This window comes from Cnephaeus nilssonii (assembly GCF_951640355.1).
Source record: "Cnephaeus nilssonii genome assembly, chromosome: 1".
NCBI lineage: Eukaryota > Metazoa > Chordata > Mammalia > Chiroptera > Vespertilionidae > Cnephaeus > Cnephaeus nilssonii.
Window position 1 is genome coordinate 87,709,840 of NC_137072.1, and position 20,884 is coordinate 87,730,723.

General features: G+C 39.7%; 1 protein-coding gene across 1 annotated transcript in view; it reads right to left on the minus strand.

Annotated features, from left to right (window-relative positions):
- The window catches only part of DCUN1D4 (defective in cullin neddylation 1 domain containing 4), a gene marked incomplete at its 5' end in the record, with an annotated part of 67,894 nt that overhangs the window by 34,002 nt on the left and 13,008 nt on the right, over positions 1–20,884 (minus strand). The window contains 3 exon segments of the mRNA XM_079769385.1: positions 1,658–1,772; positions 9,573–9,612; positions 9,790–9,860. Of these exon segments, the coding sequence (XP_079625511.1) occupies positions 1,658–1,772; positions 9,573–9,612; positions 9,790–9,860 (226 nt within the window).

The window sequence follows — 20,884 nt, forward strand, 5'->3', positions numbered from 1 at the left end:
CAAATATATATGCTCCTATCCTAGTCCTGAACATTCCTCTCTCAACTCAAAGTCTTTAATTGGTCAATAGTCTAGAGATCTATATATGACAATGTTTGAATTGCTTAAACATACTCTACATAAAAAAGGGTAATGGAATACCACTCAGCTAATAAAATTTTAAAAAATAGATATATACTATAACATGGATGAACCTCAAAAAACATTAAGCTAAGAAAGAAGCAACACACAAAAGACCACTTATATAAAATGACTAGAAAAGGCAAATCTGTAGAGCTGGAAAGTAGATTCATGATTGCCTGGGGTGGGCGATGGAAACAGGGAGTGAGTGTGAATGGGCATTGAGGATCTAACTGAGGTGATGGAAATCTTCTAAAACTGGTTTGTAGTGATTGTTGCACAACTCTAACAACTTAGTAAAAATCACTGAATTTGTACACTTAAAATGGATGAACATTATAGTATCTAAAAAAAGTTAGGAAAAAAACACACGAATAAAACTCAGATAATGCTACAGCCCCTCTCCCTTTGGTGACCATGGGAATGCTGTCAATAAGAGTCTCCCAAACCATTCTGCAACTCCACTAGCAGTTTTTAAATGGCTTTATCATCCTAAATTTTATTAGGCTGTGATGAAAAAATAAACACCATATATTGTTCCAAAATGCAATGTGATTATTAGAATTTGACAGTTCCTTGACAATCACATTTACACTACTCAGAAGTATAAAGTAACCTGGCTTCGTAATGCTGAAAAGCATTGGTCTACATATTGTTGGTGATTATTTTCTAACTCACTACTACCTTCTTTTAGATAATATTTTCTACTCATTTGGGATATGAATAGTGACATTATTTTCACATTTTCAGAGTCCATCTCCCTACCCCTCCAACTGAGGTATAGCATATTAAGTATCACAGCAAGAAAGAAACAGTGAAGTCTCATCTAACCTCCTTGATTTATAGATGTGAATTCAGGCCCTTTGGTGAAATGACCTACAGAGCTAGAATAAAGGAAGATGGAAAAAGGCAGAAAGGATTAAAACTGATGTTTGTTGCCTGTTTTAAAAAGAGAAGAAAAATGATGCCTAAAATAAACAAGTCTAACAGACCTTTGGAGTTACCAAAATTAACAGTTCACTTGTTTGAAAGAGAAGTGGTTGAAAAAAATTATCTACCAAATCCATTTCTAACAAATCCTCACTCTTCTGAGAATAAACCTCAGGTCAGCTAATACTCCCGGCAGGCTCAGAGCAGTCAGTGCAGGCCGCCTTCCGGCCACTCAGCCCCGGTCCCCTGCAGAGACAATTACGGGATTCCTGTGGTGGTGTTTAGTGAAACACATACCAATGCTGAGGTCCTCTGCAGGCACACACAGCAAGCCCGTAAAAGGCAAGGAAGTCGACACCAGTTTTGGTGGATCAGTGGATTAAGATCAAGCTGTAATTTCTAAGAAGTCCAATTACCTAATGTGCTTTTTTAATAAACCCACGCATAAAATGAGTGACATAAAATAACTACACCTTGAAAGTTTGCCACGCAGAACCAAAACAATGTTCCAGTTGGCATTTGTACACTTAGAGACCCACATGGATGAGGCAGCATCTGCTTCTATGACACCAGTGTCATCAATTCTGACCTACTGTCTGCACCATACCTGTCATGTCTACTTTTCTTGGCAGATAAATCATCTCCAGAGGCAGGTCTTCTCTTTTTCCTTGGCGGCATCACTTTACTGAAGCAATCCGAAGAACTACAAGACCGCAGGCTTCCTACAAAACAAGGAGTCAAAGGGCACGAGATTAAGGTATGCCACATCCCAACACTTCTAAAATAATACCTCCGCCAAACTGGAAGTTTTCATGGCTGGTACTGTAAATGGTTTAAATGTTATCTGTAAATGCTATGAGATAGAAAAAAAAAGTTTTTAGTATCTCTTTGAGAAAATGTTATAGTCACACAAATAAGTTAATACCCTCCCCCACCACACCAGAAATAGAAGTTATCACAACTTCAATTTACTCCCCCAAAGCACTAATAACATAAATCATCTAGGCGTCCAGCTCCTCCTGCATGTCAGTGTTCCTTCGAAAGAACTGCACTGCTATCTCCTGCAAGCATTTCACTAAGCAAGGCCAGGCCAGCCAGTCACCTTGATTCAAAACACACACAAGAGGCATCTGGGTTTGGGGTTTAAAAAAAACAGGATTTGGATTTTTGGGGAAGAAGCCTGACATGATCTTGAGCAAAAATTTCCATACTAATGTTTAGTTTGTTCCTTCCCTTTCACTCAGGGTTTTCAGAAGCATACCCTTCACTTTGTAAAACACATTTAAATGTAATAACAGCCAGTAACAATATGGAACACTTATTAAGATCTTACTGTGAGCCAGGTCCTGTTGTTAACACTCACATGTATTAACTCAAACTCTTAACCTCATAACAAGCTTATAAAAAAGAACCATCAATATTGCCAATGCAGATGAGAAAATGGAGGCAGAGAGAGTTAGGTGGGTGGCAAAACTGGGATTCAAACCCTGACAGTCTTGTTTCAGACTGTCTTAAACATTATAAATTATAAGATAACTAGAGGCCCGGTGCACAAATTCGTGCATGGGTGGGGTCCCTCAGCCTGGCCGGCAACCGGGGCCCATCAGGGCTGCGGGAGGTTGACTGGCCGGGGGGAGGGACCACAGGAGGTTGGCCGGCCACAAGAGGTTGGCTGTGGGAATGTACTAACCACCAGCATTGAGCATCTGCCCCTGGTGGTCAGTGAGCATCATAACGACCAGTCAACCAGTCGTTTGGTTGTTCGGTTGCTTAGGCCTTTATATATATAGATTAAAATACTCCATCTTGGCACAAGTGCTAGCAGATATATTATGTCAATAACCCTGAATGACAACAGGGCAGAGGTAATTATCTCGACTTGACAGATGGAAAAACTAAGAATCAGGCATCCAAGTATTTGTCACAGTCTCAGAAGTGCTAAGTGTCAATTCTGGACCACAAATCTTACTCATTCCACTGGCCCACTGGTAGAGGCCCTGGGCTCTCAGTGACCCAAGAGGACAAGAACCAAGGGGTGCTGGTTTGAATGATCCGCAGTTAATGAATGATCTCCCACTCTTCACCTACCTATGTGGTTCGGTCAATCATTGACCTAGTCTGGGTCTCTGGTGTGTCATTTGAAGAATGAGAACTGTGGCCCTAGCTGGTTTGACTCAGTGGATAGAGCGTCAGCCTGCGGACTGAAGGGTTCTGGGTTCGATTTTGATCAAGGGCACATGCCTGAGTTGCGGGCTCAATCCCCAGTATGGGGCGTGTTAGGAGGCAGCCGATCCATGATTCTCTCTCGTTGTGGATGTTTCTGTCTCTCCCTCTCCCTTTCTCTCTGAAATCAATAAATATATATATATATATTTTAAAAAATAAGAATAATGAGAACTGTGGTACATACATCCATTCAATAGGTTCCAAACATTGTGTGTAGACAGATGGTGGGGATATAAAGAAACATGTTCCAAGTGATATAATGGAGGTATGCCCGTGGTCTCAGGCTGGACCTCAGTGCTCAGTGGATCCTCACAACCCTACAATGTAGGAATTTGTTAGCATGCCCATTTTTACAAATGAAGAAACCGAACCAGAGAGATCAGATGACAGATGGAAAGCAGTAGGTGAAGTCAAAGGTCAAACCCAAGCTCTCAGCAGCAAAGCCCAAGGTCTCCGCCACTACTTGGTACCACCTCCACTAAACCTTAAGAGCAGAGGCTGAGAAGCAGAGAGAACTAAGGACAGAGCTCTGGGGAGTGTGGAAAGTCAAGGGGTGGAAAAAGAAGGTAAAAACCTGGGCAGGGAAAAACCTAGGAGAGGATAATGTCCTAGAAGCCATAAGAAAAGAGAGTGTTTCAAGGAGTGGTCAACTGCACACAGAGGTCAGCTCAAGAAGCAGTAAAGGCACCCACTGCATTCAGCAATGAAGTCCAGTAGTAATGGGTTGGTGATGGTGAAGGCTAAATTGCAGTGAGCTGGGAAAGGATGTGAAGTGAGGGAGTAAACTTACTGAATGTGGACAACTCTTTCTAGAAAGCTATTCGAAAGGCAGGGAGAGCGTGTCAGTAGCTAATAGTCACAACCCTGTGGTCAGGACTAGAACCTAAATCCCAGTTTATATATACTTGGGCTTCCACAATTGTGCTAAGTTACCAGGATAATATGCTTCAAGAAAATACCAGCCAAAAGCACTATTCTGTTATAAAACAAGACTATACCCTGAATGGGGTGCCTGCCCAGTACCAGGTACTAGGCGACACATATGTTCAAGGATCCTGCTTGCATGTACAAAGGTACACCTTGGTTTTCAGGGTCCCAGTTTGGGTCACCTGTGCACACACAGCAGCTGTTAAAGTATCTTACTGCAGTAATAATGAGATACATGTACTGAGAGTCCTACAGCAGACTCTCAATGTTTGTTGAATGTTCCTAAAACAAATCAAATTCTGCTAAAAACAAACAAACCAACAAAAAACACAGTACATTTCCAGAGAATTGAAACACTTATAGATAATACACCATAATTTCAGATTTTTTTCCATTTCTCATTAAAACAAGCACTTGACTTTAAGTTTCTTGGCAGGTAGGATGTTTTAAAACATATATTCTAGAATGTTTGCATCTTAAAATAACTCTGTGATGTCTTTTTATAATAAAGATACTTAAATCTAAGTGAATGTTTTACAAATTTGTATTTATTTGTATAGTTAAATTTAGACTTTATTGTCTCAGAACTTGCATCACAATCTACTTCAATTAAACTGTCTTTAAACTTTAAAAAGTTTAATAAACAAATAAAGAATGCTATGGGATGTTTATCTTCTTTAAAGAATGAACTATTTTAACCCTTTAAAGTATCTACTTGAGTACAAACAATCTGACATTACAGGCAGAGGCAAAATATTAAGGCTGACAATTCAAATCAAAGCAATTTACTAACAAACTTTAAGAAACCCAGAAATTCATTTGAAATTATCAGAGCTACAAATTTCATTCTCTGACAGTCACCAAGGAAAAGCAGTGATAAAAAGATTTCAGTGAGCTGCCATAAAGCTGGTAAGAAATGTTTGGCAGAAACATATGGAAGAAGAAAGCCTCTTTGTAATAATAAAGAACGAGGAAGACGAGAAGAATAATCCCAACTCCTAATCCCAAACTATGATTCAGGCCCCTTAACATTACTATCTTGACTGATATTCTGGTGTTCAGTCTATTTCTATATTAGATGAAGAGGGAGTGAAAACCCTCCCAACTCTCCCATCATTAGAAGCTCTTTCTTCATGCTTTCCTATTTATATGATCCTTAGGAAGGCAATATAAATTGTTTATATTTTTCACCCAAGGGTTATAATTTGAGTTCAAGTTTATTTCCTTTTGGTTCAGTGTTCAAAGAGAACAAATAAATTCTTCTATTAACCAACTTTATTTCAGATAAATCAGGTACTGAATGAATATAGCCATTCTCCCCACATTAAACAATTAGAAATACTGCCAACTTTTTCCAACAGATCTATCCTAATATTTGGTCCCAGAAAATAATTTTAAAGAGCAACTTGAGTTTACCTGCATCAAACCAAAGGCCCTTTAGTGTCTACTACCCAGCTTGTTGTTATGATAATGGTTTAACTAAGCATGTTATTCTCAATAAATGCTAAGTAGTTACTTCACTGTCTCTCTCTCTCTCTCTTTTTTTTTAATCTTTTCACTTGTGGGCCTTAAATAAAAAAAGTCCTGTTTAGAATTCATTTCCTGTAAAACACATAAAATTATGTGCCCAATTTCTAGTCATCTCCAAATAAAAGGTCTATAAAATTAGAGAATTTTTCTGAATTTCCCAAACAGTATAAATTCATGTTTCAATATAAAAATCTTACTGTTTAATTTTTCATTTTAGTGACTGTTGTATCATAGAGCCTTTTCCACATAATAACATTTTACATGGTTCATTGTGCCACTTCAATACTTTTTAGATAGCTATTTCAACCTCATTTTTGACTGAACAATGTCACAAAGATATAGTAATTTGAACTGATAAATAGATTGCATTTTTAGACACCTTACCAGTACCTAACATTTTATTTCATTTTCTTGAACAGATCGTTGAACTACTTGCTTGCTTGAGTAAAACTATTAGTATCTAAATGAGCAATTTTTACCCCACTATTTAAGGCAAAAAAATCCCTTTCTCTCTAAATAATATTGATTCTGACAGGTATCCTCTTCCTTCATCATTTTTTGTCCTCTCTGGCTTTTTTCCTCATTCCCAGTACTTTGGGCTAATTCTCCAACATTGACTCTGTCTGTCTGTCTGTCTTTTATTTTTTGTGGGAAGAAGACTGAAAGCACCGAAGAAAAGCGGCAGAGGAGACAGCAGAGAGATGCTAGCCGCTTTTGCACGTAGGAGTTTGGCTCTTCCACGTACAGTTGTGATAGCTACTGCTCAGGCTACTGCTGGGCCAAGAGACTCGAACAGACATTACAGTAATTAACTTTCTCAGATTTCCAAACAGTATAGATTTTATGTTGTTTCATTTTTAAAGTACAGTCATTATAGGTATGGTAATCACAAGTGATGCTATAACCAGATGGAGAAATGTTAATGAAATTGGCAACTCTAAGAAATTACTAACACTAACTGACATTGACAGGCACTTACGAGGTACCAGGCACTGCACCAGCATGTCATACATCAAACATCAGACATATCCACTATGCCCACTGGGCGAGAGAGGAGGCATGCAGTTAAATACATTGTCCACTTTCATTTTCCTTAATTTTAACTTAGTTATTAAATTGCCATATTCAGATTAAATATGTAAATGTGAAATTACTATAGTAACCACATTCATTTTAATCCAAAGTTCAAAGTTAACTATATAATGTACAAGATTCAGAACTTAGAGGTTTTATTACCTTAGCAAAAGAGAGACAATCTAAAGACTTTACAAAGACAAAATTCAGTTTTAAAAATCAAAACTACACTAACTCTTAAGTTTAACAATATCCCCAAAGCCTACCAACATACTGTCCCAAAATAGGAGAGAAGTGTGCTTTTTCTCTTAACTATTAAAATTGGCCCTGAAATTTTTATTTCAGCATTACTGGTCCTAGCTAAAGGTTGAACACACTTAAATGTGTATCAATAGAAACACATCATGATATATCCATAAATTAGAAAACTATGCATTAAAAAATAAAGCAAAAGCTTTATAAATGTGCTATAGTATATCTCCAAGATACACTGAGTGACAAAAAACAAGAGGCACATACAGATAAACACTTGTTATTTGGGGTAAAAAATATCAATATCATCATCATCATCATCATCACCTCCATCTGGGAAACAAATATAAGAATGTAAGAGTTACCTCTAGAGAGTCAAGTGTGTAGTAGTAGTGGGGATGAAAAATGGGGTAATGAAATAGGACAGAAACCTTCATTTTTTTATACCTTTTCAACATTTCTTTTAAAACTGTGTGCATACATTGCTTTTCAATTATTAAGAAAACTGCTTTTGGCTGTCTTTGATTTGTATTTATTGAAACAAAGGGACACTCTGGCCTGCCTTCTAGAACACTCCTGGCAGTCTCTGCCCCTTGTCTCACTCCTTCCCAGGAAGGAGGAGTGTGTGATCTCACCGGTGATCCAGGGATGAGGAACTGACCGGAGGGGCCCAGCCCTGCTGAGCCCTTTCGGATGGGCCTGCCAACAGAAGCCCAGCCCCTTCCACTGTCACAGTGGGGTTTAGAGAGGAAACAGGGAATGCTGGCCTGTGCTTATCTCGTTGAGGCGGTGATTGATGTAAGACTAGTATAAAATTCAGGTATATAAATACTGAAAAGCCTCTGCATTTCTGCTGCACAACTCAGCTGTGTTTTCCAACAAACTTGTTACTTCAATCTCCATCTTGCACCTAATTTTCAATTGATTCTGAACCAATTTGGAGGGGAAGATGGGGAGAGTTCTAAATCCCAACAACATCAAAGATACACTGCTAAATGAAAAAAGAATGATGCTGTACTGTACAACATGTACAGTATGCTCTCATTGATGCCAAATAAAAAAAAACACTACTATAAAAGTATATGCATGTATAAAAATGTCTGAAAGAACAAACATTAAACTGGGGGAAGGCTGGATTGGGAGATGTGAAAGGACTGTCACTTTTTACTTCTAAATTTACTTTTAGACTATTCAAAATTCTCCAACAAGCATATAGTCATATATCATTGTGGTAATTCACAAAAAATTTTTAAATATACTTTCATTTGTGCTGGAAGTTTTAGAAACTACAGATCAAGTGTAAGTTCTAAACTTTATGATTTAGATAAGTGGTTCTCAAAGTGTGATCTCCTGCATCAGCATCTTCTGGGAGCCTGCCCGATATGCAAACTCTGAGGCCCCACCCCAATCTACAGGATCAGAAACACTGGGGGTCAGATCAGAAACACTGGGGGTCGAACCCAGCAATCTGTTTTAACAAGCCCATCCCGAGTGATTAGAATGTTAACAGGGCTAGAGAATCCTATCTAATAAAAGAGTAATATGCAAATTGACCGTCACTCCAACACACAGATGGCCGCCCCCAAATGGACACAAGATGGCCGCCACAAGATGGCCAGCAGGGGAGGGCAGTTGGGAGGGACCAGGCCTGCAAGGGAGGGCAGTTGTGGGCGATCAGGCCAACAGGGGAGGGCAGTTGGGAGGGACCAGGCCTACAAGGGAGGGAAGTTGGGGCAACCGGGCCTGCAGGGAAGGGCAGTTGGGGGGTACCCAGGCCTGCAGGGGAGAGCAGTTGGGGGGGACCAGGCCTGCAGGGGAGGGCAGTTAGGGGCAATCAAGCTGGCAGGGGAGCAGTTATACATCAATCAGGCTGGCAGGGGAGTGGTTAGGGGGTGATCAGGCTGGCAGGCAGAAGCAGTTAGGGGCAATCAGGAAGGCAGGCAGGTGAGCAGTTGGGAGCCAGCAATCCTGGATTGTGAGAGGGATCCCAGATTGGAGAGGGTGCAGGCTGGGCTGAGGGACACCCTCCCCCCACCCATGCACGAATTTCGTGCATGGGGCCTCTAGTCATTTATAATAGTCAAGTTTCAATTTTTCCATTCATAAATCCTCAGGACCTATACAACACACACATACTCCCTACCTACCTATCAAATCATTTTATCTCAACAAACATTTATGGAATACCTTTCAAACTATATTACTGGAGTGACTTTTTAGTATAAAATAAAATACTTCAGTAGAGAAATGACATCTTAAAACCACTAGGGAGAATCCTCATCCCCTTTAAAGGGCCGGAAGTAGTCTGTCATAGCCAAGCCCCAGAACAGATTTCCCACTGAGAAGGAACTGTAACATGGCTGCCTCACACACACACTGGAAAAATCCTCAACCAAGTAGCAACTTGTTAATGGAATGTATTACAATGTTGAGCATTCCCAGCTAGTATTTCTCCTTTGTAACTTTATATTAGGAAGGTTATTTAAAATTAAGTAGTATTAGCATTTAGATACCTGTTTGGTGATCGTCTTGACCAACGTCTTCGGTTAGATTCTGCAAGAAATATGTTCACTATTACCAAGAAATCACACCATCACAACAAGTTTTAAAATTCAATATTTTCATAAATAGCTGATATCTTAATATCCATAACCTAATTGTTTTTTATCAACTACATTTAAAACAACTATTTAAGTAGTTGGTAGTTTTGTCATTAAAAGATTGACTTACTAGCTTATTAAGGGTGTGGTAGATCTTATGAATATTTGCCAGTGTTGAGAGATGAGAATTCAGCTGAAAGTCTTTAAAAAAGAAAGAGAGGAAAATTCAGTGTCATTTATTTCCCATACTGCAAAGTCTATAAAAAGAAGAAAGCTCGGATGTAATGATAAACAAATGTTTTGAAACAACTGAATCTCCATCAACTTGATACTTATTAAGTAAAATACAACATGCAACTACAGACCTATCTCCTAGAAATAGTCTGACAATAAAGTTAAGTTCCCAACCAAATGTTCATAAAATTTTCATGTGAATTGTAAGGTAAAACAAAATACTTCAATAGTGATAAAATCCTACCAGCAATGAACCTAAACTTAATAGAAAAATATCAACAATGTTAGCAAATTAAACAAGTTATACAAATAGAAAACAGACCTCAAATGAAACATATTCACTTTCTCTTTCCTTTTCTCTTCCCAGAGTTACTAGCAAAATATCCAGCACCCAACAAGAAAATAATAGAAAAGCATCTCAACCTTTCAAGAGTTCTTACAATATATTTCTTTTCTTGGCTCTAATACAACAGAGAAAGCAAAAAAAGGAATCTAAGCCCCTTCTCCTCCTATTAATCAAACACAGACAAACCAAAGAATTATCCTGCAAACTCAGTCTGGTAGGCTGAGCCCTGTGATGGAATCTATGGTTACTTGTACCACAATATTCAATGTGCCACAGAAACAGAAACACAGAAGCAGAAATCACACTCAGAGAAACACAGCCAAAGCAAAGAGTGCATCAGCTACTGAATCATCTCCAACAGTTGCAAAATTACACTCTTAAGTCAGACATACAAGAAGAATTAAGTTGCTCCATCTTGGAATCCTGCACAACATAAAACTTTCAGTTAAACCATTAGGTTTTTTAATTTCTAATGTCAAATGATTTTTATAAATTATGCTTGCATACATATTAGGCTATGTAAAAGTGAGTTAAAAGTCTATAAATAATTTCATATTTGAATAAGCATCAACAGATGTATTTTCACAAAATATTAAGATTTACATTAGTTGCTTGTCTTTACTATCATAAAGGTTAGTCTTGAAAGTAACCTTGAGACTTGTGTGCATGCATACACGCCTAACCAATGGTTAAGGACAACAGGGGGGTGGGGTGGGGGATGGGAATGGGAATGGGGGGATGACAAATATGTGACACCTTAATCAATAAAAAATAAAAAATAAATAAAATCTTGATTTAAAGCCCTGTAAAAAAAAAAAAAGAAAGTAACCTTGAAAAAATATTGCAACTCTCCAAATTATGCCATTCTGATAAAAAAGAAAAAATATCACCCTTAATATCTGTAGCCTACATTTTTTATCAACCACATTTTACTTGGGACATGTATCGGATACCAAGAACAAACCCAAGAGAAGACTACAATACAAGTTGTCTGTGCAGGGGGACTGGACTCTAGGCAGCTGCTTTGAATCTGGAAAGCAAGCTGATTTCCCTGCCAGTATTTAGAAAGCTTTACTTTCTTTTCTAAATCATGGCAGGAATCCAGGTCTTGGCTGGCCTAACAGGGCAGAGGGGCCAGCAGGCAGCAGAGCCCTGACATTCACACTCCATTGTCAGGAGCAGCCGGCCATACATGGATGCTACACATGTACTGCTCCGGCCCACCTGGCCACAGTCAAACACCTAGCACCACAGTCACAGCCAATGAGAATGCTCCACAAGAGTTTTTGGCTGAGAGACAACCAGAGCAGGGCCTCAGGCTCTAAATGGGTTTCAATATAGACAAGTGTTAATTGTTTGGCATCTAAATAGCTTCACCATATTTAAAGCAAATGGTGACATAATGTGGCACAGAACCTTCTCCATCTTAGTTAGTTCATTGCACAGAGAAGTTTTAAAGTATTGGGGGGGGGGGTGTATGTATATGTATGTGTGTGTATTTACTTACTTATGTTTATATTTAATAAGCATGGATAGAGATCGCTAAAGCTAGAAACAACAGCTCTCTCCTGGCCTGCAAGAGGCAATGGGGAGCTTAACTATACACCACCCCCTCCCCCTGCATCTACTACTGAGCCAAACCCCCCTTTTTACACTCCCAATTTAAAAACAGGAAGACAAATGATACATTCCATTATCGTCTTGAACTTAAATCCTGAGTCAAATCCTTATCCCTCCTCCCCCAAAAGAACAAAAACAAAGACAGAAAACTCAAGGATCTGGATTCTTTTTTTTAACTGAGGCCTCACAGGAGGGGAGAAAGGGGCTTGCCAAAGATCACAGAGCAATGTGGCTTCCAGCCCCACCCCCCACCCATGCTATACTTTTTTCACCACCCTGATGTTAATTCAACTGTCAAAATTCACATGAGAATCTAAACAAAATCGCTAAATCCTTCTACACATACACACACATACATGTAAACACACACACACACACACACACACACACACACACACACACACAGTTCCTACCAAAATACTACTGTGCTTTAGTACATCTCTTTGGACTCCGACAACTTGTTTGAATCTTAGGTCTACCAGTTATTTAACCTAAATTTCGATGTCCTCGTCTGTAAAATGAGGTTACAAAGCTTAGGTGTGACAGACATTCATTACAATGCCTGGACCATACCAAGTGCTCAACAAAAGATATCAATTACCACTATATTTGTTTATACCATTTTCCACACCACACAGCTATCTAAAATGGTCTCTAATTTCGATAGGTCCAATAAAGCCCCATCTCAGAAACCCCAAAGTTGGTGCTCTCTCCTCTGTGAATGAGGCACATGGCCTGGTACATCTCCACGGCTTTGGTGGCATTGCCATATTCACATACCATGATGTTCATAATGATAGTCAAAGATAATCTCCACAACAGTGGGAAAAAATATACAGGAGCAAGTGAGACCAGGATCTATCTGTACATGAAGTTTCACTTTACAGGCAAGGAGAGTAACAAGGTTCATTTCACAAATCACAAAATATATGTCAGCAATTCTCCACTTCCCTATCAGATGTCAACTACCATCAACACCTTGTCATCACTTCACACACACACACACACACACACACACACACATACACACTAAAAACAAAAGGAACCAGCAACATGAAGAAATTTTCTTTAGTTTCATAAAGGAGGATACACAAATTCAAGGAAGAAAGGCAAAAATGGTATTAAAAAATAAATCCACAAAGTTAACACATATCAAATTTATGGTTCATCTGTTCAGTGCTCAGGGCAAGTAATAGACCTTAAAATCTAAAACAGATTTCACATCCTGAAGGAATAGATGTTAAGGGTAAAGAGCAAATGCTTTACAGAGAACATACTTAGGAAAGCACTAACTGATTCATAAAAATCTCCGGCTCATATTTCTATTCCGAAGGATAATGCTAGGCTAAGCCAACTTTATTCCATGATCAAATGGCTCTCCACAGGAAAGCAGTGACTGGGCTTGACTCTCCTGTGTGACAAGCAAACTCTATATTCTGTATAAAAAGCAACAAATGACTCTGTAAAAAGGCACAGTCTGCTTGATAATTGCTTACCTAAATTATTTTCTGGGTATTTTTAAAATATCCAACAAAGGCTGACTGGGCATAAAGTTTCTGGTGCTTCTTTGTTTGCTTATTTTTATTACCGTTTGCTGTGATCTATCCTATATAATAAAAGCCTAATATGCTAAGTGTCCGGTCAGCCATTCAACCAATCAAAGCGTAATATGCTAATGATATGCTAAGGCATGACATGCACTGACCATCAGGGGGCAGACAGTCGACCAGTCGCTATGACATGCACTAACCACCAGGGGCAGATGCTCTGATCAGTAGGTTAGCTTGCTGCTGGGGTCTGGCCAACCAGGACTGAGCAAGACCGGCTGGACACACCCTGGAGTCCTCCCGTGGTCTCTCCCCAGCTGGCCAACCTCCTGTGTCCCTCCCCGGCCCCAATCGTGCACCAGTGGGGTCCCTCGGCCTGGCCTGCACCCTCTCGCTATCTGGGACCCCTCGGGGGATGTTGGAGAGCCAATTTCGGCCTGATCTTGCAGGCCAGGCTGAGGGACCACACTGGTCCACAAATTCGTGCACCGGGCCTCTAGTCTATCTATATAAAAGGCTAATATGCTAAGTGTCCTTCCCACGTTCCAACCGGTTGCTATGACACACACTGGCCACCAGGGGGCAGACGCTTGATGCAGGAGCTACCAAGATGCGCACAGAGAAACGGCATTGTGGACCTGGCGCCCACAAAACACTTGGCTTGCCCCAAGTGGGACACAAGCCCTGCCACCACCCTGGAGCAAGAGCCCACCAAATTGCAGCCAACAATGCCAAGACCCCATGGCACAAAATGCAGCCCACAGCCCAGCCCAGAAACGGTGACTGTGTGTACCGGATAATGATGTCACATAGCAACGCCCAGCTTCCTCTCCCTAGCAACTAGCCTCCTTGCAGTTTCTTCAGCCCAGGAACACGACTTGCTTTATAGCCAGGTGGAAACAATTACACTTTAACCAAATGTCTGTGAAACGTTTTCCTGTGCCTCATCTCATTTGATCCTCACAGAAGTCCTGGAGTAGGTAGATAGGAGACTTGGTGGAATCCTATTTTCTTTTCATGAGCTGGAAAATGGGAGATTTAGAAAGCTTAGAAACTTGACTTGACTGAAAAGGAGAAAGAAATGGTGGACCTTGAAAATGACTTCGGGTTTTTCTCACTGTGCAGAATATAGTCAAACACTGCAGCAGTTAAATATTTTACCCTTTGTTCTCCCTGTGTGATCTATAATAATAATCTGCTTCATGTTGATATTTACTGCTGTGTTGCTGACAATTACCTGTAAGAGCAGTTGGGGTGCTTCAGTGGGCTGGAAGAAGTTTGGCTACATCAGAAAGCAGGTCTAATTAAGCAAATTTATTCTATATCTATAAAAGGCTATGTTGACTTGCACATGCACGATACATATAAAGCTCTTGCTGGAGCCAATCGCACGCATGTGTTTCCATCTGTCATTGTCGATCATGAATTTGGTTGACACTTCTATTATAGAGAAAGGGAGAATAGCGATATTAAAATATTTATTCTAATTAATTTCCTTTCAATGTATACGAATTCGTACACCGGGCCACCAGTATAATGTAAAAGAAAAAAATGAATGCCACTGAAAGGTCAAAGTCCATTCCTCCACAGTACCCACAATATAGACAGAGATATATTCAAAATGAAACACTTATGGATAAGTTCAGACAATGACTGTCAACCAAAAAAACATCAAATTTAAAAATTAACACTCCTAATAGAAGTTGACTTCCATAAGAGGGTCAGAAACAATTTGAATGCATATAAAACCAAAACCTTTCCTTAATACATAGTCACTTATAAGATACAGCTGGGAGGTGATATCAATTATAACATCAAAAAAGCAATAATACATGTAGGAATAAACTTAAATATATAAAGTCAAATGAAGAAACAATGAAAGTTTGCTAAAATACATAAATGTAGAGATATTATATTCTTGAAATGGAATGACCCAGTATTGTAAATCAAACTTATCTCCCTTTACTGGCCTACAAATTAAATGCAATCAAATTTCTATTCTTTGTGCCTCCCAGTTCCCCACCCCAAGAAAGAGGTGGGAAAAGGGAGGGAGTCAGACAAGCTTGGCAGAAGAACTTGCCCTATCAGATATCAATATATAGGGTAAAGCAGAGGTTGGTAAACCCTTTATAGAGGGTCAGATCATTAATATTTTGGACTTTCTGGGCTATATGCTCTCAGGTGCAACTACTTTGCCATTGTAGATAAAAAGCAACCATAAACAATACACAAACAAATGAGTATGGCTGTGTTCCAATAAATCTTTATAAAAAACTAGGTGGTGAGCCAGATTTGGTCCAAGGGCTATGGTTTGCCACTGCCTGATATAAAGGTACAGTAGCCCCCCCTTATCCATGGTTTTGCTTTCTGTGGTTTCAGTTGACCAAAAATATTAAATGGAAAACTCCAAAAATAAAATTGGTAAGTTTTAGTTGTGTGCCATTCCAAGTAGTGTGATGAAATCTTATGGCTGCCTATGATGTGAACCATTCCTTTGTCTAGTGTATTCACACTGTATAAGCTCACGACCCGTTAGTCACGTAATAGCCACCATCTTGGTTATCAGATCATCTGTCCTGTATCACAGTACTAGTGTTTAAGTAATACTTATTTTACTTAATAATGGCCCCAAAGCTCAAGATCAGTGATGCTAGCAATTCAGATGTGCCAAAGAGGAGCTGTAAAGTGCTTCCTTTAAGTGAAAGGGTATGTATGTCTAAGATAAAACATAGCATATATAGGGTTCGGTATTATCTGCAGTTTCAGGCATCCACCAAGGGTCTTGGAAATTATCCCCCACGGATAACAGGGGACTACTGTATAGTAACTAAAATGTATGGCATGTGTGCAAAAAGACAAACCAATGGAAGAGCGTTGATAAACACGTATGTATGTATGTAGAAGCACACGATCAATATATGATAAAATTGCACTTGAAATCAATGGGGAAGAGATAATTATTCAGTAAATACAGGGGCAACTAGCTAGCATGTGAACAAATTAAAATTAAATTCCAAATTCACCCAAAAGTTACTGATGGAAGGGGAAGGCACTCAAGGCAAAAGAAAAGTCCTTATCATGGACTCAGGGCTCTGCACACTCTGCCTCTACCCCATCTATCCAATCTCACCTCCTACTCTTCTTCCCCTCGCTCACTCCTCTCAGTCACAGTGAGCTTCCTGCTGCTGTGAGCACTCCAAGCAGACTCCTCCCTCAGGAACTTGAACATGCTGTTCTCTTTGCCTTGAGCCCTGTTCCCTCTAATAATAATATGGCTTGTTCTCATACATCATCAGACTGCCATTTAAATAGCACCTTCTTACAAATTATTGCCACACCCAACAAACAGGAATCCTTCTTCACTCTTTATCACTTTACCATGCTTTACTTCTTTTTAAGGCATTAGTACCAACTAATATGATATTATGTCATATATCTGCCATCTTCCTCTACCAATAGAATACAAGCTTCATGAAGGACTACTGTATCCCTAGTACCTAGAATAATACTTGGCACATACTAGGTGCTCAAGGAATACTCAATGAATAACTGAATGCAGACACAAAGACACCAAGACCTAAATTCAGTATGTTCATAACATTTCAGCGCAGCCACACCATTAGAACTTCAAATGTGAGAAGCAGCATGGTGATAGAGGACTCAAAAGGAAGGCGAAGGTAAGGAGAAAAAAAAAGACACTGAATCCTGCTTCAGAGTTTAGATTTAATCTCCTACAGATCACCACAGGATATGCAAATGTAACAGATAAACATGGCACATTCAAGAAGCAGCGATTCTACTTGATGATAATTCATCTACAAGAGTTTTACATGAATACAAATACAGAATTATGGCACAAGATTTTGAAGAAATTTCACCACACTGAGCTAGCCTCCCAAAACCCTGAGGGCACTTAATCCACAGATCCTCTGCCTTAGCAGAAGGCTGGAGAAAAAGTTTGAGAAGCACTGCTCTAGGTCTGAGTACCATACATATTGTTTAAATCAGGAGCATTTTAGGAAGATCATTCTATGACAAATGTGTGGCATACATGATAGGTGGCCTGGATTTAGAATGGCCTTTCATGAAGACTACTGGAAGTGATTGAGGTGGAAATAATTAGGGCCTTAAGTTAGACAGTGGTAGTAAAAATGGAGAGGAGAAATCCTAAGTACAGTGAAACTACAGAATATCCACATTTAACTCATACAAATTCAACTTTATTCACTTGGCAACAAAAAAGAGGGAGACAGACAACATGGATCCCATAGTTGCTCGGTTTCCATGTACCAATCACATTTTGTGCATCTCACAACATTATATGAGTCTAGTATTTAAAGATGTATTTTTCATAACACGTGGTCCCTAAACACAAACCAGCTGCTTCAACTGGTGCTCCACTGAAGAGCCGGCAATCTATTCCAATGCTGGAGGCAGGAACTGACTGCTGGATTTATCGGAGACAACCTCCAATGGGGCTCCTTCTGAAAGTATTCCCAGGGGTATTTCTAACACGGGTGATTTTCACCTGACATACAGACTTTAGAACTAACTTGGATGCCAAATGTGATTGCACTGTAAGGGAACCACCAAGACTGCATTCAGGAGATGAGAGAGAAGAGCTGTGTTGCATATCCTTTTGTCCACTTCTCATTTTATTAGCTCAAGTAGGTCAAACAGCTAGCTAAGGCCAAGCTGGGAGTAAGTCACATCTTCTAATTCCCAATCCAAAGTCCACTCACTCCTCCACGCTAGCTTATTTCTAATCAGAGCAAACACTGATCTATTTTCATGCTCCATAAAGGAAAAAAAAGCAACAGCATTTCCCCCCAAAGATGTTAATAAACAAGCATACAAACTTAGGGTAATTTTTTTAAGTTACAACAGGCAAAATCTAAAACAACCTATCATCTTTTTTTTTTTTTTTTAAGAGATACCATCAGTAACACCAATGTTATTTCTATTCAACGTGCACTTCTTTCTTCTGGTCTCTAAAGATTGATGAAAGTATTTTATTATTAGCTAAACTCCAGCTGACCAATCAGTGAGCAATGCTCTCAGGTATAAAAGTTTTTAATGAAGCAATATGCACAGGTATGTACTTAATAACTGCTTTTTGAAAGCAATAAAAATGATCAAATCAGTAAAGGCTTGGGGTGAGGTAGCCACTGGCCACTGTGATAATGAGAGAATAATGACCACATTATTGCCAAAAAAGTCAAATAGAATTGGACAAAATTAAAGATTATCAAAATCAGCACCCAATTCTAAATGTTTTTGAAACAGAACAAGACATGATGTAGTGTAGTAGGGCTAGGCCTCTCTTATTGGATGGGATTCAACATGGAATGCTTAGGGATTCTCTAAGCCCTGGGTGACATGGCCCATCCTCCTGAAATGCAATTTTACTCAGCGATACAAAAAAGGAAAATAATTTTGTTGTTAAAGCCAAGGGTGTAGTGCAGTTGAGAGCCACTGTTTAGGTTTGCCCTGTCTCCTTCCTTCCAGAGAACAGTAGCCTTCTTTCCTATGGGCTTCAGATAAACAGAGGATGAGAATGTCGATGATGTCAAGTAGAGGACCCCGCCCACGTGCAAAGGACCTTTGATTTCAATCAGAGATTTTGGATTTGTTACTGCAACATAAAAGAAAAGAATCCAAGTCTTCAGCAAGTCCTCACAAAGCCCCACATAACCTGTCCTAAGTTATCTGACCTAAGTCATCTCGCTCCATTCTCGCTCACTCCATTCCAGCCACACTCCTTGAATACTCACGTGAATTCCCACCTCAGGGCCTTTGCATTTAACGTGCCTTCTCTCTCCATAACCTCTGATGCTCACAAGACCTGACAGGTTATTACTTGGTTGAAATATCTACTCAAATATCACCTGGTCAGAGAAGTCTCCTCTGACCTCCCTATCCAAACCAGCACCTCCATCCCCCACCAGATTTAGATTATTACATAGCACTCGCCACTTTCTGATGCTTTTTAACAGTTTTATTGAGATATAGTTCACAAACCATACAATTCACCCTTTTTTAAAGTACATAAGTCAATGGTTTTCAGTGCATTCACAGAGTTGTGCAACCATCACCACAATCTAATTTTAAAATATTTTTATCACCCCATTAGTAGCCACTCCCCATTTCTCCCCTCCACTCCTTCAGCCCTAGGCCACCATGAATCCACTTTCAGTCTCTATAGACCTGCCTATTCTGGACATTCTATATCAATGGAATCATACAGTTTAAGGTCTTCTGTGACCCTGACATTATTATTTTATGTATATTTACATATTTAAGCTTTGTCATTCTCCCTAGAGCTCAAGCTCCATGAGGACAGGGGCTTTCTTTTGCTTTGTTCTCTACTGTATCCCAATACATAGAATAAGCAAAAGCCTAGCGCACGATAAGCAGGGGGATGAATGTTTTAAAAGCATTCAGTCACTGCATTTAGCAAGTGGAAGTTACTCTGTAATCTTGGTGAAGATTTTGAAGCCAGAACTGAGGCCAGAATGCAGTGGGCTGAGGATCCAGCAGGGGGGAGGGAACAAACTACGTGAAACATAAAAATTTTGTTCCAGAAGTGTTACTGTGAGAGGGAGACTAGAAATGCACATGGGATTGAGAGAGTGCAGATTTGGGTTTTATGACATAGAGACTAGAGCATGTTTAAAATGCTGGTATAAGATTTGCTTAGCATTCTGGAAGGTGCTTAGTATCCTAGAAGCCGGAGTGTAAAAAGCAGGTCAGATCACAAGTCAGTCCAGATCTGCATATGAGCTCAAACGTGTGATTTAAAAAAAAAAAAAGCACAAAATACAATTTTAAGTAATAAAGATCATTAAAATTGAGTTCTACCTCAAAATGACTTGGAATATAAAATCTACCATAAAGGGAAGCCTAGTGTTTTGTTTTTTGACACTATAAAAAGTAGTGTTTTAAATGATTCGCAATACCAATTTACATCTTTGCATACCAATTGATAGTCATTTAGCTATATGAGATGGAACAGGTATACATCTCATTTGTAGAAACAAATGTATTCCTATTTGAGGCTAAATTATTAAAATACAAAGCTGTGAAATGTTTTCCATATCGCAAAAATAGGAAGACCCAAAAGCTAGGTTTGTGGATCAGCTTCACTCAACCCTTGAATGTGGGAATCTATACTAATAAAAGGGTAATATGCTAATTAGACCAGACGTCCTTCCGGACATGGTGGCGGGGCCAAGGCAGAGGCAGTTAGGGGTGATCAGGCCGGCAGGGAAGAGCAGTTAGGGGGATCAGGCTGGCAGGGGAGAGCAGTTAGGGGGATCAGGCTGGCAGGGGAGAGCAGTTAGGGGGATCAGGTCGGCAGGGGAGAGCAGTTAGGGGGATCAGGCTGGCAGGCAGGTGAGTGATTAGGAGCCAGTGGTCCCTGTGGGATCGGGCCTAAACCGGCAGTTGGACATCCCCCCCACCAAGGGGTCCTGTAT